Source organism: Ochotona curzoniae, unplaced genomic scaffold (genome assembly GCF_017591425.1).
Source record: "Ochotona curzoniae isolate NIBS_2020 unplaced genomic scaffold, NIBS_Ocur_1.0 contig_66, whole genome shotgun sequence".
In the NCBI taxonomy this organism is placed as follows: Eukaryota; Metazoa; Chordata; class Mammalia; order Lagomorpha; family Ochotonidae; genus Ochotona; species Ochotona curzoniae.
In genome coordinates this window covers 19,016,342-19,042,010 of record NW_024466512.1, presented here as the reverse complement: position 1 = coordinate 19,042,010, position 25,669 = coordinate 19,016,342, and the positions used below count along the sequence as shown (strand labels likewise).

At 42.8% G+C, this 25,669-nt stretch overlaps 1 protein-coding gene across 1 annotated transcript in view; it reads left to right on the top strand.

Moving 5' to 3' along the window:
• Nucleotides 1-25,669, top strand: part of SORCS3 (sortilin related VPS10 domain containing receptor 3) — a 546,072-nt gene that overhangs the window by 159,089 nt on the left and 361,314 nt on the right. Inside the window, exon 2 of the mRNA XM_040991786.1 lies at nucleotides 19,908-19,975. Within this exon, the coding sequence (XP_040847720.1) occupies nucleotides 19,908-19,975 (68 nt within the window). The remainder of the gene's footprint in view (nucleotides 1-19,907; nucleotides 19,976-25,669) is intronic.

Genomic DNA, 25,669 nt, shown 5'->3' with positions numbered 1-25,669 from the left:
TTCAGTAAGAATCAGACCTTTAATTTCCTTGGTTCTGTCAGTTTAATGTGGGGTGTTCTGGTTATTGTGAACCCACCCGATTGTAATGGTGTGTCCTCGTGTAGAGTTTCACTGAGGTGGGCACTGGAACCACCCTTGTGGGAACAAGTGAATTTGTCAGTAGGCTGATAAGTGTGATTCCCATGTGGTCTTGGTACTGTTTGGCTTTCTTCTGGGTGTCCTTTACCTGGAAGCTTCTTGCAATTTCATTGGGACATAGGAGAACTTAAACTCAGCATCTGTTGGAAATGTCCATCCAAGTTACAGACTGAGGAGTAAAAATCTTATACAGTGCAATAGCTGTATTGGGATTCCTGATGGAAATGTGGCTGGGGAGGAAGCCCATGTGGATTATGAGAGTCTCAGAGTATCACTTAAGACTTCCTAGAGGATGTTCTGTGTGTTTGAGAAATGTCTAGTACAGACTCTCAACGACCATGCTCAGTGCTGTCCTTGTTTGTGAAGGATAGAGACCAGAGTTTGCATTGTTTAGAAATATCTCAGATGAGTCTGGTTCAAGTTGTCCATGAGCTAAACTGGCAGAGTATTACTTGGTTCATATTAAATGTATCTCTATCAGTCTGCCTGCTTATCTATCCAGCAGTTCATTTCCATATGTGATGTGTCTATGCCACCCCACCCTCACACTTGCTCCCCTGTTCACTAAGCCTCTCATCTCTTCCTCTCATGCCCATAACACATAACAAGTTCTTACCACATTTTATGTGCCAGGTAAATGCTTTCTGGTTAAAGAATCCTGCTGTGACGCCGGAGGTCTTTTGCTTGCAGCAGAGCCGTGGCCTATGCGGTCCGCTGAGATCCTTAGTGAGCTGGATAATAGGAAGCAGGCGTGTCCCGTTTCTGCCCCAAGATAAACCTGTCATTCACATAGAACCTCCTTGGAGTCAAACTTCCAATTTCAGAATGAAAACAGCTTTCTAATCCCTGATGGGTGGAGGGGTTAGAGGAAGAGAAACATGTATGACTCAGTACCTGAGGAGAACTCAGAAGAGTGGAGAGGCAGGCGGGCAATGTAGAAGGAGATGGCATGGCCTTCACTCAAGTTGTTCTTGCTGGCATAGCATCAGTCTTACAGTTTTTTGTGCTCTCCCTGTCCCCTGAATCTAGGATAAGAAATTGCCTGGAGCTTGTTGAGCCTGTGATCCTATAGTGAGATTTTTTTTTTCTTGTTTTCTTGCTTTGGTTTATGTTAAATTTAACCTTGAAAAATTTCCAACAGTGCTCCTCATTTACACTAAACTGCCATGGTAACTTAAGTGGTGCTGAAATTACTGATTTAGTTGATGCCTTCTAATCAGGAAGGAGGTGGAATCTGAGACACCAGGAAGAAGCAGTCTGATGTTCTGGAGTGAGAATATGCGAGGCACGGCTGTCCACATATTGTAGGGCTTTTCTTGCTTGCTCTTTCTAGCAGTGTTTCCTCCCTAGAAAAAAGGGGAGATAATCACATTTCATTGTGTTACTGCGAGGAATAACTGAGATGATGGATTTCAGTGTTTATCAATGGCTAGTCATCGAGGAATAATTGCGGTGATGGATATCAAAGTTGACTGCTAGTCATCTTGCCATTATTGTTATTAACTGGAATGTCTAAATTAGCTGCTGTTCATCACATTAATATTTGCTTATTGACAGATGCTTATAAACAGCTATTATTCATCAGGTAACATATTTGTTTGTTCATTAGTTTACTAATAACCAAGAATATGAAGCTCAGAATTTTTCTCTCAAATATTCCACAGTGTAGTAAGAAGACAAAATATGATACACTGAACATTAGTTGTTGGGGGAGTGCATTGTGGCACATTGGATTAAACTACTGCTTGTGGTGTCAAATTGCTGTGTCAGCCTGCTGGTCCAAGTCTGGATGCTCTACTTCTCCAGCTGTCTGCTGTTGCACCTGGGAAAGAAACAGAAGATGGGACCTGGCACCGTGGCCTAGCGACTAAAGTCCTCGCCTTGAACACGCCGGGATACCATATGGGCAGTGGTTCTAATCCTGGCAGCTCTACTTCCCATCCAGCTCCCTGCTTGTGGCCTGGGAAAGCAGTTGAGGTTGGTCCAAAGTCTTGGGACCCTGCACCCACATGGGAGAAATTCCCGGTTCCCAGCTTTGGATCGGTGTAGCACTGGCTGTTGTGGTCACTTGGGGAGTGAATCATCAGACGGAAGATATTTCTCTCTATCTCTCCTTCTCTGTGTATATCTGACTTTGTAATAAGAATAAGTAAATCTTAAAAAAAAAAAAGAAACAGAAGATGGGCAGCCATACAGGAGACCTAGATGGTGTTCAGGTCTGTGTCCTATGAGTTGGCTCCTGAGAGCTTTGGCCCAGATCTGGTTATTTGTGGTCATCTGGGAAGTGAATCAGCAAATGGAAGATTTTATTCCCTTTGCCTTGGTGGTTGTGGTGGTGTGTTTCATTAAAACACACTAATGAATAAACAGATAAATAGGTAAATCTTTTAAAAGAGAAGTTGTTGTAATGTTAGGATGGACTTGGGTTATATTAAAGGGGCAATGGAATCTGTATGGAGAAATCAAACTAGGCCTTGTGGATTAAGTTGTTTTAATATAAAGCATAAGAGATAGCTTTCAGGCTGGAAAGAAATAGACTGAGATAAAAATGAGACTGTATTGGCTGACTTAATAGAAAAAAAATGAAGTTAATGGTTTTAGGTCAGACTTGATCCAGCACCTCAACACACTTGACCAGGGACTAAGATTCCTTAGTATTCCTTCTCTTCGCTTGTGTCCTGTTGAATGCATCCACAGGTTCTACATTGAGAGCCTTTAGTAACTTTAGGATCTCTCTGTATGAAGTTGGACAAAGGCAGTTAGAAGAACTATTCCAGTGAACCTGACCACGAAGTATACAGTTTGTTAAGGTGACATTGTAAGGTAAGCGTGGAGACCAGGAGCTGTTGAGAAATCTGGGGAGGCACAGTTGGGATATGGACTGGAGTCATGAGACAAGATTTCTTGTAAGGATGAGGCTTAGGCCAGTGCTTTGGTGCTGGGCAGTTGGACACTGCAGAAAAATGAGACCTGGAAAAAGACATAATGTCTGTGTTCTCGGAAACAGAGGACAGTTTATGTTCCTTTCTGAGACTTCTAGAATACTTTCCAATTGTCGAGGACTGCTAAATTGACTAAAAATTGAGTCTGTTGCTGCTGCATCTCTGTGTAACACCAAGACATTCAGCGATTTTGTAAGAAAATGGCTGTTTTCTTGTGTCATTTCAACACATTCTATCTCAACTTTCGAGTTCCCAGATCACATCCATGTTGAGCATGCTTGTGAATTTACAGTCATTTCCCTTGCCTTTTGTCTTTGTTTTAGGTTTTCTTCAGACTAGGAGGAGCCTCTGTATCAAGAGGCTGGAAAGGTCACCTGTGTCCTTTGAGTTGGTGCAGTAAGTGCCCTTGGTAGCACAGAAATCACATCAAATCTAAGAGGTGCTTATGTGCCTTTTTGCCCACCTGAGAGCCTTTAGAAGGAAGAAAACTTGTTTAACCTGTTCCATTCTTGGGACAGAGCCAGGTACATAGTAGCTGCTCAGTTCCAAGTGGTTTGAATGACTTTCAAGGTTGTTCATTTAGGCCACAGGAAAGCATTGCTGAGTACACCTGAACATTTTCATATGCCTTTCAGTCTAGCATAAGGTCCAAACTTGGCTTCTCAGCTTTATTTTTTATTCTTATTCTTTATTTCACCATCTTACCATCTCCTCTGTCCTTCTTATTCCTCCAGAGTGGGGCAGTGATCTGTCCTCCAGTTCTGTTTCCCTGTTTGACAGGTCAGGTCTCAGAAGGGAGGCTGTGCTTCCCAAGCTCTTCTTGTCTTTGTAGCAGGGAGAGATATTTTTTTTAGGGCTGAGTCAACACACAAGAAGGACTGCTCTGTCCCTTTCCCCTTTTCCTTGGCAGGTTTTCCTGTCCCAGACTGTTTGGCTGTAGCTACTATTTCTACAGAGATATTTTGCAAAGGATAAATTTCTCAAGACTATGGCCATGGATTTTTAGGGAAAGGAAGGGCGAGGAGATATGATCAATTGTGCACTGGTGAATCAATACAAATAAATTACATGTTCTTTGTTACAATGTCCTAAGCTATGCCAGAGAGGGCTCTTAAATCACCCACCATCAGGCACAGGAGGTTGTACTGCTTTCCAAGGAGTTATATGGACGCAAAGCCCAGGCTTACATTGCTTCAGCAGTCCACGTAACTTGCCAATGGGGATATTGGCTAGGCTGCTAGAGGAATGCTGACCTCTTTGAAAAACCAGAGGGGAGTAATTCTTCTCATGGTTTGGCATGACCCTGATTATACTCTGAATTTTTCTACCCTTTACATGTGGGATTTATGAGCACTTTCCTTCTCCGATGGATGGTCCTTCTACTGTGATAAATGGTGAATACCACCAGGAGTGTTTTGACCAAGCACCTGTCCAAGAGTTGAACAGATTAAAATTCCTTTCCCCTCCCCACTTTTCATCACAAGAGTGGGTCTCTCTTCAACCTTTATGTCTTGTAATACGGCTGCCATGGTCCACTTCTCCACTCTACTGGATTAAATCCCAAACCAAAAACCAATCAGGAAGGACTTGAAATCTGGTCAAGGTGAGAGCCAGGCTAGAAGTCTGTGAAAGGAGCTGAACAGGTGTCTACATGTGTGGGTAAGCCTCAGAGGACTAGGTGATTGGACAGTCATAAACATGCTCACCAGTTAAGTGGTCAGGAGTAAGATGGGCTGGTGGGTGTGGGTAGCATTGTGGCACAGCAAATTAAGCCATTGCCTGTGACTCCAGCATCACACGAGAGTGCTGGCTTGAATCCCAACTGCTCCACTTCTGCTAATGTGCCTGGGAAAACAGCAGAAGATGGCCGAGGTACTTGGATCCTTACTGACCATGTTAGCAGACCATTTGGAGAGCCATGCTCCTGTCTATTCAGCCTGGCCCAGCCCTAGCCATTGCAGCCAGCTCCTGATTTGATCAGCAAATGAAAGATCTTTCTGTTTGTATAACAATGCCTTTCAAATAAATGAAACAAATATCTAAAAACAGCAAGATGGGGCAGAGGGAGAACATATACCTTGTTCAAGAAGGCAAAGATGTGAAGATCAAGGAAAATAGGTTGAAAATTCATTGAGTCAGCTGGAGTATGAAATTGGGACTGTTAAAGCATTGGTAACATCTGGATGGCCCTTTCCTCAGAGATCTGCTGACATGGTTTCCAAGCCCAGCTTTTTGATTACAATGAATCGAATCACTGTTCCCTGAAAACCTAAGCATGTCTGTCTTTTTCTCTTTTGCCCCACTTGCAATGTTTAGCAACTACTGTTGTAGAATTTGTTGGTTTATTGCTTTTTCCACTGCTACTGCACAACCTCAGATCTCTTGCTTCCTATGATTGGATTATTGCAGATCCTTCTCAGTTGGCTCACTGCTTTTCATCTTCAGTGACCCATCCTCCATTGTCCTGGCTATCTCCAAAGCACAAATCCTTATCACATGCTCAAACCGTTAGATTTCTTCCTACTACTTGATGAATAGAATTACAGAGAGGGGGGAGAGGCAGAGAAGTATTCCATCCCTTGGTTCATTCTCCAAATAGCTGTAAAGGCTGGGGCTAGGCCATCCCCAAACCAGGATTCAGGAGGTAAGAGCTTCACTTGGATCTCCCACATGGGTGGCTGTGGCCCAAGTACTTGTGCTATCCTCTGTTGTTCTCAGTTCATTAACAGTAAGTTGGATTAGAAGTGGAAATCCAGGATACAGACTGGCACCTGTACAGGATGCCAGAACTGCAGGTAATGGCTTTATTTGCTATGTGACACACCAGCCCAGAATTGAAAGTCTTTCACCTAGTGTGGTATGCAGAGCAGTGGCTTCCTAAAGATAGCCCCACCCTGATCCTTGGAAACTGTGCTTATGGGAGGTCACATGGCTAGGAGAATTTAACATGGAACATAGACATGGGCTTGTGACCAGCTGAGTGTAATTTGAAGTGATTATCTTGGATTGTATGGCTAGACAATTGTGTTCATTGTGAACACAAGGATCCTTAACTATGGAATAGGGAGGTAATAAGGTTGATATTACAGTGACATCATGAAGGCAAGACTTGGCTAACCAATGTTGCCTTTGAAGATGGAAGGAGAAAATGAATAATACGCAGGGGCCACCTGTAGACACTAGAATCTCTGTTGGAGCTACTCGAGGGAATGCGGGAACAGAGTCATGCTGACACCCTGATTGTACTCAGTGAAGCTCATTTTTGATTTCTGGTCTTCAGGCCTATAAGAAAAGATCCATTGGTGTTATTTTTAATTTCTGGTCATCTGCTATAGCAGCAGTGGACAGTTCAGCCATCGCCTGATTCCAGCCTGGATCCACATCTCCTTTCTGTGCACCCAAAGCACATCACCCTCCAATCCTGGGCCATACAGGCAGTTTGTAGCCCCATCACTTATTCTTGGCACGAAAACACTTGTCCTCTTTCACTTACTGAAAGAAGCCAGTTCAAATCTTACCTCCTGTAAAAATCTTCATGAAGGACAAACGTCTGCTTCATTCTAATTAGAAAATGAGTCATTTCTGTTATGTGTCAACGTGGCAGGCTTACTGGGAGATTCGCATAAGATGATGGGTGCAATGTCTGACCAAATGCAGGTCAGACCAAAGCTAACTTTCACTTGTAGGAACTTGTATACATGCTGATCTCTTCCCTGGCACTGAAAGTGCTTAGGTCAAGAGCCTTGTCATCCCTGTATCCTATGACACTATCTGTCATAATGTGTGGCCCATAAAAAGACCCTGTAATAATTTGTAGGAATGAACAGGAAAGTGGTGGCAATAAATGCCAGATCATGGGTTGGGTGATAGGTCATTTGTTACACCATTATTTTATACCAGATTGACAATGTGCTAGCTATTCTACCAGGTGCTAGAGGTATAATAGAAATAGAACAGATGTGATGTTTTCCATGAGTCATCTGATAATTTAACCATGTTCCCTGACCTTGGTCCCATCTGAAGCACCTCAGGTGAATGATTACTTCCAGTCTGTGAAATTAGTGATATCCCCCAAATCCACTGGGATCCACAGCTAGTGTTGTTGGACCAAGGTGTCTTTCAGCTGCTGAGATCACAAAGGCGCCACGGCCATGACAGGGAGTGTTGGAAGGAATGGGCATGTGTATTCCTGAAACAGACAGCCCTTGAAATGAAAGCAGACACGTCAGTAGGATCATGCACCAGGCAAAATGGACTTGGATGGACCATTGATCTTGCTATCCTGGAGGCTGTCAGTGCACATCCACAACAAAGCAGTCATCCGCATGTGGGGAATGCCAAGCTTTCATCTCCACCTCAATGAGAGGCCTGGGGAGCTCTCCCTTTGTTTTTTGAGCTCCTAGTTGTCATCACAAAAGAGAAGATATATCCCCTGTTGAGGACCTGGCATCTGCTTGCTCAGATGGCAGATCACCTGGTGTGTTCAGAGGCAGGAGAAGGATGGGGCCTAATATATGCTGAGGGCTAATTGTGTGCTTAACAGTGCTTAGTGGCTTCTATTTTAGCCATATAATAACCCAGTGTAAGGCATGGTAACCACTCAGCTAAGAACAGTGTGGCTTGGTAGGGTAAACCCTTTGCCACAAGTCTCACCAAAGTTAGCAGAACCTGGCTTCCAGTTCAAGATTGGGCTCAAACTTGGGTTCATTCTCCAAGAATCAGGTGGCCTGTTTTGTTTTCTGTGTTGTTAATTCTGTCTGGAATCTTCCCTATAAGTGATATTGGAACTTGTATTGGCTTCTGCCTTTGGCTATATCCTCAGACAGGCACTGGTGGTGGTTTCTAGGTTGGAACGGTGGAAAGGTAGGATGGTCTGTGTTTAGATTCCTTGTTAGCAGTATACCTCTGGAGCTAGCCAGTGAGCTGTTGTCATGGTGCACAAAAATGGGAAGGGAATTCTGAAGTCATTCCCTCAAGAATGCTGGGCTGCATGTTACCTAAGGTATTTCTAAGAGATAGCCATCGTTCTCATTTTCAGTGTTCCTTGGGGACTGAGAGTGAATGGATTCTTAATGACTTGTTATATGAACTTGAATGACCTCCCCAGTAGTCAACAGCAATCTCTTCGTTTCAGTGACACTGCATTTTCTGTGTCAGTGGTCCATTTTAGCAACCAAATTCTACAAAATATTTTCTTGACAGTGGTTTGATTTTAAGGATGACTAATGCTTATTTATTTTAATATAATGTTACTCCTTTCCTGGGACATGGAGGAATAGACAAATCTGTATTTGGATGCTGCCTGGAGCCTTTTTCTAGCTACAGTGTGTAGAGTTTTCCCCTCTGGAGAATATGGCTAATGCTGTCTACTTTAGTTCCCTTGCCCCTTTGTTTCTTTGTTTCCATATTTCAGTGCATTTGTGGTAACCAGTGTCATGGGAATTAACAGGCCTACCTGCTTGGTTAGTTGTGTGCAAGTCTGTTAAGTAATGGTTTGACTTTGGGCCACTTTTGTCCATAAACTCATAAGCAACTGGAGAGGTATGGCAAGATGAGGCTGCTTGTGGATGTGTGGCTATATGTGGCTATGAGTGACTGTACATAGATGTGTGTGTGTGTGTGTGTGTGTGTGTGTGTGTGTGTGTGTGTGTGTGTAACTGCCATTGTGGACACAAAAGTGTGTGTGTGTGTAACTGCCATTATGGACACAAAAGTGGCTTCTCCTCTGTCATGGGTAAGTGGTTTGTTGTTGCTCATTTCAAATCACCACTGTGAATTAAGGGGACATAAGCCCGCAAAGGCCTTTGGCAAACCTCTCAGGATCTGGAATCACTTGCCCTGGAACATACATCCTGGGCATATGTGTGCCCACCCCTGGTCATCACACATATGGTGATGTTTCTAGTTTTGCCCAAACTCCTTTAGTCTATCAAATCATGCTTTTCTCTAGATATCTAGTGTTTGTTTTAACTTACATCCCATTGGATATCGACATATCTCTCTGTCCTTTTTATAAATCCTTAGAGAATAAACAACTCTTTGAAACAATATAGTTGTATTTTAGAAAATTGCTTTTGCTATTTTACCTTTCTACTCCATGTCCTTTTTCTCTTGCCATTTTGTGAACATTCTTGAGGTTCTTTTGCAAGCTACTTTGAACTCTGACTCATGGGAAATGACTGAAAATTTCCATTTTCTTTCCCTCATCTCCTGTGGCTCCATTTTAGCTTATTATGTTCTGTGAATTTGTCTTGACCAATCCAGACGCATGTTCTTTAAATGCCTATGGCAATGCTTACAGTTCAACAAATGTTTTGTGTCTATTAGTCAATACGAACCATGCCAAAGAATCAGACATTATAGTACTACGATGATGAGAACTGTGCCCTTGTCCTAAAGAAACACGTAGATGACAGTGCAATACAGATACACATAGAAAATTATAAGCTGAATAATAGTGTGACAGTAAGTGTGCACAGCAAATTAGGGATACCAAGGATGAGGATGAATCAGTTGTGTCTTGATGTCACTGGAGGACAGGTGAGACCTCATGGTATGGTGATACTGGAGCCGGGTCTTGTGAGTAGGAAAGCATCAGGTAAAGAATGGGGAACTGGCTTTCGAGGGAGAGAAAAGTGTGTGTGTGTGTGTGTGTGAACATGGTACAGGAGAAAAATGGGTATTTCACTATGGCTAGACATTAGAGAATCACTATGGGAAAGTGGCTGTGGAAGAGGTTTGAAGTATTAGCCACAGCCATGTGGAAAAGGATCTTCTATAACATTCTGAGAAATTTGTTTTTTTTTTAAAGATTTATTTTTTATTTTCTTTATTGGAAAGGCGGATATACAGAGAGGAGAGACAGAGAGGAAGATCTTCTGTCCGATGAGTCACTCCCCAAGTGAGCGCAACAGCCGATGCTATGCCGATCCGAAGCCAGGAGCTCTTCCGGGTCTCCCACGCGGGTGCAGGGTCCCAAAGCTTTGGGCTGTCCTCGACTGCTTTCCCAGGCCACAAGCAGGGAGCTGGATGGGAAGAGGGGCTGCCGGGATTAGAACTGGCGCCCATATGGGATCCTGGGCGTGCAAGGCAAGGACCTTAACCATTGCACCACTGCGCCACCACGCCGGGCCCAAAATTTGGTTTTATTCCTGAAGTCACTGAGCAGCCACAAGAGAATATTTGGCTGTATTTAAAAGGACTTGTCCTCTCCTTTAGCTAGAGAACTCTAAGGATTAAAGAAGGGTAAGGATCAGAAATTCAGTAATGAGTTATTTGGAGGTCCCTGCAGTTTCAATCCAGTTATCCATTCTCACCTGTGAACACCATTCCACACAGCTGCTCACTCCTTTCTCCTCAAAATACTTTCTTCATTTATCTTGTGGGATGTACAGTCTCCTTGGTTTTCTCCTAGACTCATTCAGCCAGAGTGTATAATGGCCAGGTATTTCTGAAAGAAGGAATTTAATGCAGGAATTGATTGCAAGAGTGCTGGGAAGCCTGGGTGAGCCAGCAAAAGAAAGGCAAAGTTGCTCAAACATTGATGCTAACCAGAACCATTAGATTCGTGTACACAAGGAAAGGAACAGCAATGGGGACCAAGGATCTCTCCCATCCCACTTTCTGCTGTGTGTGTTGAGGTACGTGGGAGGATTTCAGTGCACTTCCAGATCTTGAGCTGAGGACACTGCTCTTGTGTCCACCTGAAACTTGTTGGGCCTAAAACAATGAGAGGGAGCATTCTTTGTCTTGAGCTTTGATTTTCAGGCTTTTGTATTTTGGCCACATGTTGGTCTCTAATTCACATTCCAGAAAGCAACACCCCAACTTCACAAGGGTGTTGGCTCCCAGCGAGGGCTGTCAATGAATCTTCAAAAGTCCATTGTACCAGACCAGCTGCTTCTGGGCCATCAGGTTTCTGGATAGTCCAGTGAATTGCAGGATCATGCCCATCACTGCACGTCACTGGCTATGAAATGAGTTCCTTTGTTACAAGTGATATTATATGGGAAGCTATGCAATGAATAAGAGATTCTGAAATTGAACACTTTTGAATCTAGCATAATTGTTGCAGGCAGGGAAGGCAATTGCAATGAGAAGAAACTGTTCCGCTTCAGAGCTGGGAAGGGTGTAATGAAGGCAACCTGCCGCCAGGTGTGACACTGCGGCCTGTGCTGCTTTTTGATGTTGACAGATTGGGCACACTGCAGTAGTGGGCTGTGTCCCTGTCCTCCCGAGAGTCTTCGCCGGTATGCTGCTGGGTTGTGTCCCCATCCTCCTGAAAGAGAGTCTGTGCTGATGGCAGTGCTGGTCTGCCTGTCTTCCTGAGAGTGGCTGCTGATGCAATGGTGGGCTGATTTTTGAAGGTTTTCTCTACAGTTGATAGCATTTGGTGATTCTTCACAGAGGACACATACCCACTTCGTTGGTAGGTCCAAGTAGGCTGCTTTTCCTGTCTCTTCTCCCAGATCTGTAAATGCTGGAGTGCTTTCAGTCTTGCTGTCTCTATAGTAGCCATGTCCTGACTCTTGGTGAATCTGCTCTCATGTCTTCAGAAACCGTCTAATCACTGGCAACGCTGTGACAAATGTAACCTCAACTCTTTCTTCTGCACTGCTGACTCATAAATCCAACTCACTATTTGACATCTCTGTTTATCTTTTAGACACTTCACTTTTCCTGTCCTAAGATAAACTTCTGATTCCATTCAAGCTTTCTTTGCCTACAGTCTCCATCTCCTAAAACTGAGGCTGTATGCTGCCGATTGCTTATGCCCCAATGCTGAAGGTCATCCTCCACTCTTCTCTTATTTGCATGCTATTTCCATGTTGTTACTGATTTTCCTGTTGTTATTTCCCCTTCTTGTTCTCACTCCCCTTCCTCCACTATTGTTGTTGTGTCCATGATACTCTGGCTCCTGACTTACTCTCATCTCTTCTCCCCCTTTCTCAATGCGACAACCAAAGTAACCAGATAAACTTCAGTGTTAAACAACTTCCTCCAGTTGCTTCCCATCACACCCGCAGCAGGCACCAATCTCTTAGAGTTGACAAGGTCTGTGTCAACCCTTCCAGCATCCCTGGGCTTGATTTCCACAACTTTCCCCTTTGTGCAGCTCTGTATTTCCTAGTCTTTCTATTCCTTGAATATGTTAAGAGGACTTCTGCCTGCTGGCTTGTAATGTTAGAGAACCACATGACTCAGTCTTTCACATCATTCAAGAGTTTCTCCAAATGCCAGTTTCTCATAGGGGCCTTTGTGGGGTGGTCAGTACCACCAGCAATCTCTCTTCACTCTCTCTACCCAGTCCCAGGACCACTGGGAGCATCCTGCTTATTTTCTTTCCATCTGATATTCACCATCAAATTTCCTTGTCATTTACCTCTGGGTTGTATTTTATCTCCTTGGCTATAATAGAAGCCTCACCAGCGCAGATAAGGTGTCTTATATTCTTCAATGTTGAATTCATAAACTTGGAAAGAAGGAAGGACCATATGTTGGTTTGGGGAATGAATAAAAAAATATTGGAGGGCGTGAAACTGGCACTATAGTAGACAGCAACACATATTGGAAAACCTGGTGTTTGTGGTGCTCTATGTGTAATGAGGAAAGGAAGTCACAAGCCATGCTGAGGTTCTGACTGGAGCCACAGACACCCCTTGAGCACATTATGAGGCACACCGTGCATTGTATGCTTTTGAACTTGGCTATTCCTTATCTAATTCCTTGTCTTTATAACTCACCATACCATTTATTATGCTGAACACCCAGAGTGTGGCCAGATATTGTCATACTCTGAGCTAGTTGGATTCTGGACTGTTGAAATTCAGTTTCCATTCCGTGGAAAAGTAGGGTCTTACAAGGCTTGCAGAAACTTAAAATGCACTCTTATCACAGAAAATGCCTGAAGTGTATATTAGTGATAATCATGGTGCTCTTTCCATTGTTATCTTTATTTTGGAAAGTACTAGAATACTCCTATTCTAATTGGCAGGGAGTAGAGAGTTATAGGATTCGGGTAGAAGCAACATGGTAAGAAGTGAAGGGATGTGGTGGGAGGGCACAGCCACTGTAGAAAAAGCATGTGGATTTACAGGCACCGGGATTTCAGGAATGCTTAATGAACTAAAGTAATTTTCCTTCAGAGTAAAATTTTACAGGCTTTAAAGGTCCTCACTTCAGTGAATGTGCTCACGGGCGGTCGTCCTTGTGATTTATGGATTTGTAGATGATGCATTATCCTTCCAGAGGACAGGAATCCCTTGGAGCTAACTTGTGCATCTGACTGGAGCTGGGTGAACCACCTGAATATGATTAGTGGCCTCCAGTTGTGTTCCTGGGATCTAGAATGAATGGACATATTTTCAAAGATACTAAGCAACTCTAAATAAGGATTCCTAGAAACTCTTCCCTCTGGATGAAAGTTGTCTGTTACAACTTGTCTTTGCAGAGTACCTCTTACAGAGAAGATCTGCTCTGATTTGATCACAACAACCTGTGATCTGGCAGAAGGAAGTGTTTTATTATCCCCGTTTCAGGGAACTGGGGTCATTTCTGCAAACATCAGTTAACTTGCTCAGGCTCACACGGCAGCACACAATGAAGCTGGTTCTGGGGTATAGCCCTGTGGTTCCAAGTGCTGAGTTCTCTCTGTGCCACATGGAAGCTCCATGCAGGAGATTGAGGGATGGAATCAGTGAAGTCTGACATTAAGGAGTTTAAAGCTATCCTAGGATGGCGTAGATGCTGAAACACCTAAAACATGACTACTTTCTCCCATGCCAGAAGAAGGTATGAAGAGTGTAGTAAAAGCCTCCTGCCGCAAACATCACTCTGCAGACCTACCAGGGGCCTGGGGCTCCAGAGTTCAAATACAGATACTCTTTGGAGGCAATCAGTTGGGAAAGGCTGCATATTTTGTGATGACATGAATGATCACTCTTTTGATCATTTTATCACCAATAATTTGTACTATTCTTGGTAAGGAGCAGTAATAGATGAATCAGAAAAATAAGAACAAAACATACCAGAATTAATTTCTGGTCAGCAGCTGCCCCAAACATTTAGAAGCGACAGAAGACTCAAGGTACCAAGGGATAAGAGAATTGGAGATGAATGGGCAAGTCAGAGTGCCAACTGCTTCATCAAGAGGCCAGGCATGCCCCTACTGTTCCTTCACTTCCCTTACCTGGAATATAGATGCAGCCCTACTATGACAGTGCCTGTTGTCATGGCCTTCTTCACTGTGAGAATGCTCATCAGCCCATGCTTGATCATCTCAACTGGGAAACACTTCCATTGCTTGTTGTGCCTTATTTTCCACCATGAAGCGGCCTGACCAGATCTCAGAGTGGCTTGTGTGCACATGGTACAGTGCCCGACACATCATGCCCTGTCTGCTGGGGCCTGCACTGTTCCCACTTTCATGCTACTTCGGCCATTGGAATGTGGCCTTTTCCAGGCTCTTTTCTCCCTATCACATTGACGAAGAAAGATAAATATATCATACAAACAGTCTGTATTTCAAAACATTCAAGTTCTCGCTACACATGAAGTCCCGGCTCATGTTCACCTTTATTATTGAAGATCTCCTGATCATATGTTCTGGACTTAATTACGTCATTCTCATCTCCTGTAGTGCTTTATCCATACCTCTCTCATACCATCTCATGCCATCTGCATTCTTTTCTTAAAAATATTGTCACATTTCTATAATTTATTCAAGTTACTTACATAGTACCTGCCATGCATTAGGCATTGTGCAATACCTTGGAGATTCAGAATTGAATGACCTGATTTCTGGTCTCAAACAGGTCACTGTTATTCAGGAAAGAGAGACATACAATCATATCATACTAATGCAGTGTGACAAAAGCCTTAAGTGATGTGTGGACTTTGTGGTATTCTAGAGCGCACATCATATGCCGACTTAACATAAAATCATCTGTACTGTATGTGAGCATTTCAGCTCTATATGCCTACATTTAAATACACATGTCTACCTTCCCACCTGACTTCTTTAATATTCTTTGTGTCTACAGCTTATCAGAAGAGAGGAGTGTTGTTTATTCATGAATTATTCTAATTTATTTTCACTTTTCCTACTGTCTGTAATCTCCCTCAGGATTGCCACCAGTTAGGTCAAAAAGATAACTAGCAAAGACTCAATCTGAGTCTCCAAACAATTTGATTCTTCCTATTTCTTTCTGAAAGAACAAAGAAACACAAGTTATCCTTGCTCTTGGGTTTGGGGCTCCCTGATTCCCAGAGGTTAAAAGAAGCTGTTTTGACTCACATAAGTGTTTGGTAAATATTTGTGAAACTCATGAATGAGTGATAAACTCCTTGAGGGCAAGGGCATGTTTCTCTCCAGTTCATAGTTTTGCATTCAGCAGTCCACAGGCACTGGCTGAGTAGAGGAGCATTTCACTGGAACAGAACTGGTGTTGCCGAGTAACACAGGCTGGGTAGGGACCTTGGCTCTGTCTCTTGTGGACTGAATGCCAGGAGGGTGATTTGCTTGACGCTGGAACTTTTGTAAAGTTGTGAGTGATTACATACCAATTCCATTGAAAAGGTTTGCTGTGATAATTGAGAATTACACAGTGCGGTATTTGAAAGGGGTTCAAGTAGTGTTTGCTCTCTGCTTTTCCTTATTTGAACTTGACCCCCCCCCCCCCATTTCTGTGGTTATTATCTGTGGGGGAGTTAAAAGTCAAGTCAAACTTTCTGATACCTCCAGGGCAGGCATGTATACCTTTCCTGTGTACCAAATGCATCTTTGGTGGGTTATGGGCATCTGTTTCTGATCCGAGTGTTGCCCAGCAGCCTGAGGCTTATTGGATGAGTTTACTGTATCTCCGTTCAATTTTCTTCTCAATTCCTTCCTGCCATGATAATGTGAGGAACATTCTGGATTGTGAGAAAGGCTAGGAGTAGGCATGCTTTCTTTTGTTCTTGGTTTTGATTGTCTTAAGCATAAAGGTTACATTGTCATCTCTTCCTAACTCTGTTAATGTCCTTTTGGTGCTGGGTTGCAGGGAAAGGGAAGCTTCCAGACCTTCCCCAGGATCTAGTGAGTACAACTTGCCTTGGCTGGGGCCAGGGAATCTGCATTAAAGCACACTATCCAGTGACAGACACTCATCTTACTCTTGGAATGGAAAAAGAACTACTTTGGGGCAGTAATTCAAGTCCAGATAATGCTTGGATGTGGACTTGCGTCATAGGTCCTTTCCCTTACTGAGGTTTACTTTCCTTATGCATACAATGAGAGTAATGGTCTATCTTCCTGCTATTTCCTGCTGATGTCTCTGATTTACATCAAACATCAGTATTTTATTGGCTCAAAAATAAGGATTTTATAACAAGCTTTGATATATTAAGTGCTTGAAGGAGGCAGATTTGAAAACCAGATCCTCATTTCAAGTTGTTTGTAATCTGCTTGAGGAGACGATTTATGGAAAATCCAGGGTCTGTCAAACTGGTGTGTACCTAAGTGGTGAGTTGTGTACCTTGGTTATAAGCAAAATGGAACTTTAGCATTGAAGAAGAATTGACTATAATAATCTAGGGCCACTGCCTAAAGAGGTGGACTTTGGTTTGTGTCTCAGACAGTAGGCAGGAATATACAGGAATTAATAAAAGGTTTGGGCACAGATGATGATGCACCAATATGGTACGAAGATAGGAAAGGTATGTATTTGTCAACTCTGCAGAATCATATGTTTCTTAGGGAACAGGGCAGGTTTTTTTCAGATTAGAAGAATGGTTGTAAAATCTTGCATGAACCAAACTGTTCAGTACCTTTAATGTCAACACATCAAGTTTAGATTTCATCCTTAGGCAAAAGGAGACAGTAAAGGTTCATGGTCAAGAAAATACATGAATTAACAGATTAAAAATTGAAATAATCTACCATAATGCCATAATGTTCATGGAGGTATGGGAGGATGTGTTCTAAGAAATAGGCACCAATGTGAGATTGAATATCCAAGAATCTTATCAGAAAATATTTCTTTGGGAGAGAACAGGGAAGATATGACAAGAGATGGGGACAGCTGCTGCCCTGAGATACATCTCAGACCTTGAGGAAGGAAGCAAGGTTGGCTAGGGTCAACTCAGACTGTGGTGAAGTTCTGGGCAGGTTCAGCAAGATTGTTAGAAAGTCTTAAAGTTCGTGTTTCCCCTGAAATGAGTCCCATATCTCCTAGACATAGGTATTCTTTTGTGTCTCTTGTGATTGGCCATTGACTAAGAGTTAGAGATGTGGACTTGGTAAGATGATAACAGAGTTTTCAAGCCCAACAGTTGAGATCTGAATTCAATTGCGTTCCCAGAAATTAAATGTCTGAAAGGCAGTTCTTGTGCAAGTTACCAAGGAGGAGAAACTAAGGATACACTACTTCATACTACTTCAGCTGCTTTATTCTCTTAGGTATTATGTGGATTTTATCTTCAGGCAGTGTTTCCTGACCTTCTTTGTGCCTTTTTTAGATTTGATTCCCATTCCCAACATTCCCATTTAAATTTTTTTTTTTTTGCTGTATCTTCCACCATGACCACAATGACAACTTCTACTCCATGCAAGAAATTTCCTGATCATTTGTGGGATTTTCCTGTCAACAGATTGTGGACTCCTGAAAGGATCTGGATTTTTGTTTGTGTGTCCTTTACATGTGGTCTTATTATGGCCAGAGTATCATAATGATTCAGAAGAGGAAGAAAGAATGAAGGACAGATGTAAGGATGAAAGGAGAGACAAGCACAAAAACTAATTGTGGAAAGAATAAGCATGGTCCCAGAGCTTGATATGAAGGGTTTTACAAATCCAGTTACTAGAAACTTTAGTCAAATTAATACACTCAACATCTTTCCTCTTTCTAAATGGGGTGTGTGTGTTTTGAAAACTGATATTCCTTAAGACCTGATATGGAGATAAATAAAGTAGTTTGGTCTGTACATAGTGATCTCTGCTTTCACATGGTAAATATGAAAGTGCTAATAAAAGTTCAAATGAAAGGGGTAGTGCGTGCGTGCGTGTGTGTGTGTGTGTGTGTGTGTGTGTGTGAATTCAGACAGTAATGATCTGGTATATTGCTCGCATTCTGTTGGGACGGTGTGAATGACTCTCATGATAAGATTAGTCTGACTTTAACAAACTAGCCAACTAACCATGGGTGAGAGAGGTTAGTGCACCAAGTGACTATGGTAATTCTGTGATAATAAGACTGTTGCTTGGCATATTCTCCTGTTCTGCCGGAGAGGTTGTCCACTATTCTTCAGCAGCAATGCCATTGATGTGTGCTGTTGATGTACTCCCTGCTGTTGTGCTACAGTCAGAGGATAATAGCTTTAGGGGTTCCACCAGTCAACACATAGCCATTGTATGTGTTTCTCACTAGCCTGTCTCTTATCATTAGAGGAACATGATCTGAAGAAAACTTATCAGATACCCTCTGTCATTGTCTTTGCAGGAAAGTCGAATGTCCCAAGCCAACTTTGCCATGGTCTGTCTATCTTTGACCTTAATGGCTTGCATCCCCTGGCTTTAATTTTTTTATTCGTTTTTATAGAACAAATAGACATAGGTCTGGTTGACCCCCATGGAGTTGCTAAATGAGAATAAATTTTAAAATGAGCATTTTGTTGTTAGTTAAGTGCCATAAAAATGTTCAATATAATGGCTGATTATTTTTCTTTAATCTTAAATGGATACCTAGAATGGGAAAGTCCTATCCTGGTAGCAGAAATTCATTATCTCGGAAAGAGTTTAATGGCTGCTGTGCAAATGAACTGGAGGAAGTTAAATTGTGGAATAGGAAAGAGCTGAGAAAAGTGAAATGAGTTGTGCATTAAATTTAGATAAACACAATTATGTGTAACTGGATTATCATGCGTGCAGGCAGGTAATGTGTATTATGCACCTGCATTTTGATTAAAATCGATTCAGGTGCATGAGCCTAGCATTCTTTGAAATATGGAGTTGTGCCTGAGGCATTGTCCAGGCGCATGTGCGGCTGGCAAGGAAACATCTGATGTCCCAGTCCCTATTTAGAGGGGTGTAAATGACACAGTGCTAGACAGAAAAGCTCAAGAGCCATTCAGAAAACCACTAACCATGTCACACACAGCGCTGTGTCTGTGATGCTTGTAGCTTCCTTATGGGTTTCTGAACTTCAGCCAGAGTCAGAAAAGTGGTCTGAGTGTGCAGAAGTCCAGCGACCTGCTTGCTTCCTGGTGGAACAGATGCCACAGGTTGATGGTAGATGGCATTGGAGAATGTTGGGGATTAGACTGCATGCCATTCACATATTTATGTCTGCTAAGATCCCACCAGAGGAAACAGAAAATGTCTTTGAAGCTCCTGTGCAGACAGAAAGAGGCCCAGATCCCTCTGACCCTTTTAGATGCAGTTCTAGAAGCCAGAGTCATCTCTAGATCAAAAGGAAGTATGTGTTGTGATCTTTGGGTGGTCTTCGTGGTGAACAGAGCCAGCTAGTCTGTGCCTGACCTTGAAGGAGGACAGATGTAGATAAAAAACCGTGGATGCACGATTAATTCCTGTAGACATGTTTTATTTCAGATACAAAGCATTGATAGGATTAGAATAAATGCTACCAGTTATACAGATGCATTAAATTAGTAATTTTCCCCTTACTTGATCCTCTAATACCCCTCAACTCACAGGATAAATACTAAACCCTTCTGTGGGTGATTTAGGATGCATGTTACACTGATGCACAAACTAAAGTAGCTGTGTTTCTCCCTCCCTCTCTGTCCCTCTCCTCCTCCCTGCCTTCTCCCTCACACCCTGCCCCCTTGCAGGTCATTCTTATCCTGACGAAGCTGTATGACTTCAACCTGGGCAGTGTGACTGAGAGCTCACTTTGGAGGTAAGTGGGTTAGAGTCTCGGGTTGCTGCTGTGGCTGGGCTCACGTGCAGGAGGCGCCCTAAGAGGCAGCTGGGGAAACTGTTGCTTCTGCATTCACGATCTGGTGAATGATGCTGGAGGAACGTCCCTTACACTGTTGCAGACCCTTCCTGGCACCTGCTCTAGATGGCGTTCTTGCCTTGCCCCTGGACTGTCTCCACCCTTTGTGTCTGAATTGGCCGTGGCCTCAGTAGGATGCTGTCATTCCTGAGAAAAAAGTGCCTAGCAAAGAGGGGAACCTTTTTCATTCAGTCCATTTGGATTTTTATGGTGTCATTTATAGGGTCATACAAAATTATAAGATTCAAAGTTAGTCTGCTGCACTTTTAAAAAGAATGAAATTATATCATTTGCAACTAGATGGTCCCAACTAGAGACCATTATGCTCAGTGAAATAAGTCAGTCCCAAAAGGACAAATACCATATGTCCTCTCTAATATAAGGACACCATCATGCAAATTGTAAAATCGTAAGTTCAATAACCTTTTCCATACATTTTTTGACAGCATCCCATGTGTTTTGATGTTTTTGATTTCATTTTCATTTCTTCCAAATACTTTTCTTTTGTCGAATCCATTGCTGGCTCGTGGATTGCCTGGTGGCATCATTTTACCCAAGAGGCTTTTGTGTTTTCTTTTCATCACCCATGCATTGGTTATTCAGTGGCATGTTTCTTGGCTCCATGGTGCTGTAATTTTGTTGTAGTTGTTTTCACTTTATACCTGTTGTTGACCTTATTTCGTGGCTCTGATTTATGGGAATGTATAGTGATGGAGTAGTAGAGTTCTTCCCTCTTGCTGGAGCTCGGAAGGCAGGGCACAGGTGCCTCTCTCCCTTTCCCTGGGTCCTACTCACCTAACCTGTGAGGGCTTCCGCTGGGGTTTCATATCACTCAGCTCCATTTTCCTTCTGAGCAGTCATCACCATCTGCCATGTCAAATGTATACTTATTGATTTTTTTATTGTCTATCTATACCTACCAACATCTAACCTTGTAGAGAAGGGTTACATTTTTGGTCTTTACATTTTAATTCTCTGTTGTAGCTTAACCATCTAGAAGAGGATCTGGCACATAAGAGATGCTTAATAAATGTTTGCTTGATGAATAAATTAATGAATGGGTTGTAGTAAGCATTAAAGGAAATAGCAAATGTAAAATCACTTAGGACTGTAAAACTCACACATAGAAAGTGCTTATTTCACTGAAGTTATCAATGATTGCTATAATTCTGTGTGTTTGAAGATTCACTTTCGTATTGATTTTGTGTTTAAGTATCCTGGCTGCAGAGCTCTGGGTGAGAGAAATCCCAGGACACCTACAGGTTGTGTTATATGTTCCAAGGAATTATCAGAAATCTTTGGGGAAGAAGGCAGGGGGTTAGAGAGAGGAGGAGAATGCTTGAAAATGCTGTCTCCTGTGCCTGTTGGGCAGATTTAGAATATCAGTTTATATCTAGTCAAAATGTCTTCCTGGGAAAGCTGTGAGCTGGTTCCTGGAATAATGGGAAGGATACAATTTGGGCCAGTTGGGAAGGTACCCACAGTATAGAGCCAAGGCCAGGCAGTCTTGGTTTGTAGAAGAGAAAGGGGATACAGATTGAGCAGTGAGGTTTGGCTGAGTCCAGAAAGTGTGAGAGGCACAGGTTTAAGTTTGGACCAAGCTTAAAACAGTTCACAGCTGACAGAGTGTTTGGTGTGGCCTTTAACGGATTTACAAAGCTGGTGCATATTTCTCTCTGGATAAATGTCAGAAGAATTCATTTTTATATTGGGTTTCAGGAGCATCATAGATCTGTTTAGTCCCTAATTTGATTGAAGCAGGGGCCTGTGCTGCAATATTGTAGGGATTTTTCCAACATACAGGGGCCTCCGTGGAAGTCTTTGAACACTTCACTCTCTTCCTCATTTATTCCATGAAGCTCTGTATCTTCCATTGTCTTCTTGTGCAGTGATAATAATGATGTATTTTACAGTTAGAGCCTGGAGCAGTGTGATTGTCTTTCCTAATACAGTGAGCACAGAGAAAAAAAAAAAACTAAATTAAAAATGCAGTGTTTCAGCATCCTGATTTGGCCCAACATACTTAACCGAGTTGAAATTGGATTTGGTGATTCTTCTTCAATTTTCTGTGCAACATAGAAGTCGTGGAGCAGCATCTGTCATGGCAGGATGATACCCCCTGCCAGGTTCTCATATGATACAATTATTTCCCTCAGTGAATTAATAATTCAAAGGGAACATGACTGTTTAAAACTTGTAGATTGGGTAGCAGTCTCTTGCACTCTATGACTTCCTTTCTGGTGCTATTGTATATACTACTGCTAATAAAGGGGCCTGACCCAGGTGGAAATAAACCATGCTAGAAGAACTGCAGGGAGGAGACCTCCATGGGTGAGAGATGCTCACAGAGCTCAATGCATTTGAAATGATCCAGGCACAAGAAAGAACCAGGAAGGCCTTGTCACAAATGCCTTCTTCTACTGGTAGACCTTAGTTCGCCACCTCTCTCTGTGATGGGGGAACCTCTCTGTCATATGCGAGGGGAGATGACTATCTCAGTTCCTGTTTCCCTTGAAGGAAGAATTGGCATGTGGACAATGCAGAGAGCAAAAGCAAGATTTATTAAGGAAAGAAAACTGCTGCTGCAGCAATCAGGAGGGGGACTGCAAGAGAAGGAGATGTTACCAGAAAAACCCAGTGGGTTCTTTCCTCAGCCTAATACAGAAATGAAAAGCTGGGAGCTGGTTGTAGACAGATAAGTTTTATTTGCGAAGTGACTGGGTGAGGAGTGCAGAGGAGGTCATACAGAGGTCTGCAAGAGTCACTTTAAGGGTTCTGAAACCCAAGCAGCACATTCGTGGGGGTGCCTAGGCCACCAAGGGGGTACCCTCCTCCACCAAGGAGAGATCAGCAGGGAGCTTGGCACTTGGGTACACTGTCATGCAGCTGGCATTTGGAATCTACATGGGGAATTTCAAATCGTGCAGAAAAGTGACCTGTGCCAGAGAGTGCCAGTTGTCCAGCAGGTTTCTTCTGAACATATGCCCCATATGTTCAGCATATGACTTTGCTCCTGAAAGGAAAACGGAGGTGATAGGAAAGTTTGGGACTAGAGCCCCTGAAGGCCTAAGCTGCCGCCCTTCCTCCTAATAATACAGTCCTCCTGTAGGTTTGATCATAGCTAGGTTGTGCCCTGGGCCTCCATGTTTGTGCAGAGCCACAGGGTGCCAAGGTGCACTTGTGTGGGTTCAGTCTCACTTGAGAAAAGGGATACCGCTCTTGTGAAGTCTCTCAGTTGAGCTGGGCCATGTGGTTTTGGTCTAAGTTTTCTTTGAGCTCCATGTTGAGCACCAGGGAAAATATGGGAGAATACCAGAGCCTATGAAACTGTGTCCTAAAATGAAATAAAAAGGGTAAAAAAAGGTCATCAGAAGGGTATGATTGGTAACTTCATTCTATTCCCATGATAGGCTAAAAACACAGACACTGTCTCCTTGCTTTCTCCTGATAAAATTGGAAATGCAGAAGAATGGGGAATGGAACTCTGTTCTGGGGAGAGGTAGCTTTTTGGGAAACAGGTGCTTTGCATTCTCTTAGAAGAGCCTCTCTTGTGATTTCAAAGATTAACTAGGGAGTAGGATTCACAAAATTACCATGAGTTTTTACTCACGGAAAACTAGAAACTTACAGTGGGAACCCACTTTGATCTTGCCAAATGTGGATTTTGTGGAGAAGCAAGAAATTTGGATACTTTGAAAGACATCCTCCACTCCTTTTTTTCATTCCACCAGAAACCTAACCCTGTGTGACTATTAACTCATCTACCTTCTTACACTATCTTGTTTTAGTTTGATTGATCTGCAGCCAAGAAATAGCAGGAAACATTTTGGTCATTTAATGAGAGATAGAGATAGAGTAGGGGAGTGAGCATGCAGCATTACCATACCCTCCTCTCCTTTTCCACCAGCTCATTCCCCAGATGTCTATAATGGCAAGGAATGACTGAGCTTGAAGTCAGGAGCCAGGGACTCAGGCTGCGTCTTCCATGCAGGTGGCAGTGACTATCATCTGTTGCTCCGAGGGTGCGGATGAGCAGTAGGCATAAGAGAGGAGCTGGGGTTTGAGACAGATAATCCATGTGGGATACAGGCATACCAACTAGGAGTCTTAATTTCTGGGGCAAATGTGCTCCCCTACATCGTCCTCTTAGAAAAGCCAGCAGAATGCACAGCCGTCCATCTGAAGGGTCCAAGCAGCCAAAAGACTTCAGATGAAGAGATTCCTAGTTAGCATACGGAACAGACCTATACCCATACATATCTTGTGGGACGCTTTCCCTGGCCCTCCTCTCTGGGCAGGTACCCCCTTCTGTCCTTTGCTGGTGTCACATGATTATACTGTGCTACAGATTTGTTCCCTCCCTGGGGCTTCTCAAGGCAAGAGCTATGTGCCTTAGTTATTCCAGGTCTGTGCCACCAGGCACTTGAGCTGTGCTAAATATGGGGTGAAGATCAGAAATCTCAATGACTCTGAATCCATCTCGGCAGTCTCCCGCCTGGCCTTGTCCCTTGCCTTGTATTGAGTTACCTCATTCCCTGCCATTTGGGGATCCTGTGATTTTTCATCCGTTCACAAGCTGTTGTCTGTACCATATTTTTCCTTCCTAATTGTTCTGTTAGTGACCTTTCTTGGGGATGCTGCTTTTTAAATAGAAAATGGAGACCTTTTGGATTTATTAAGTTTTTGTTTGCCAAGAAAACTCATAATAATTGCTAAGACTTCCCAGAAGTTACTTGTTTACAAATTTTAATGACACATATGGGCTTACCTCTTTCTATAGCTGTTCATCCTGATTCCTTAGTGGAATTCTTGCTGCATCTGAGTGCGTTAGTAGCTTTTGGGGGGGGGTGGTGGAGAGAGACCATAAATTAAAGCTATATAAACCTTTTCTTGGTTCTTCATACATGAGGTCCTTAAGGTGAACCTAAGGCTAGGCTAGTGTAGGCTAGGAACACCTCCCTGGAGGAAGTGGACCTTCTGCTATTTGCCTTCGGTAGTAATAGATGTGATTGGAACTCCTGCATGGGCCACAAGCATTCAATTGAACAGATACTAATTGTGCATTCATTTTGCAAGCAACCCTGCGTGTGTCATAGTCGCTGTGCTCAAGAAATGTTAACTGTTCTTGGAAGATAAGATTGGTGTACACAGTTAGCAACAACCAGCCCTTGCGAGTTCTCTGAGTTTATGCGAACTTCAGTGCACTCTGCAGCGAATGGGCCTGCTGTAGGATAGCTTCACCTTACTGCATGAGAATGCAAAACAGTTTGATGAATGAACTAGAAATGACAATTGTATGACAAATTTTATTTTGCTGTTTAATACAACAGTTTTATTTCTCCATTTGGATGTGTGCCTCTTAAGAGAAATACGGTAGCCCTCTCTTGGGCTCCATGGGGAATTGTTTCCTAGAGCCTCCATGGATGCTAAAATCTTTGATGCTCAAGTTCCTTAAATAAATGGCATCATGTTTGCATATAATCTATACCCATCCTCTATACCTTTAAATCATCTCTGCATTACTTATGATGCTTAATACAATGTAAATTATATAAATAGTTGTTATGCTGCATTGTTTATACAATAATGTTGAGA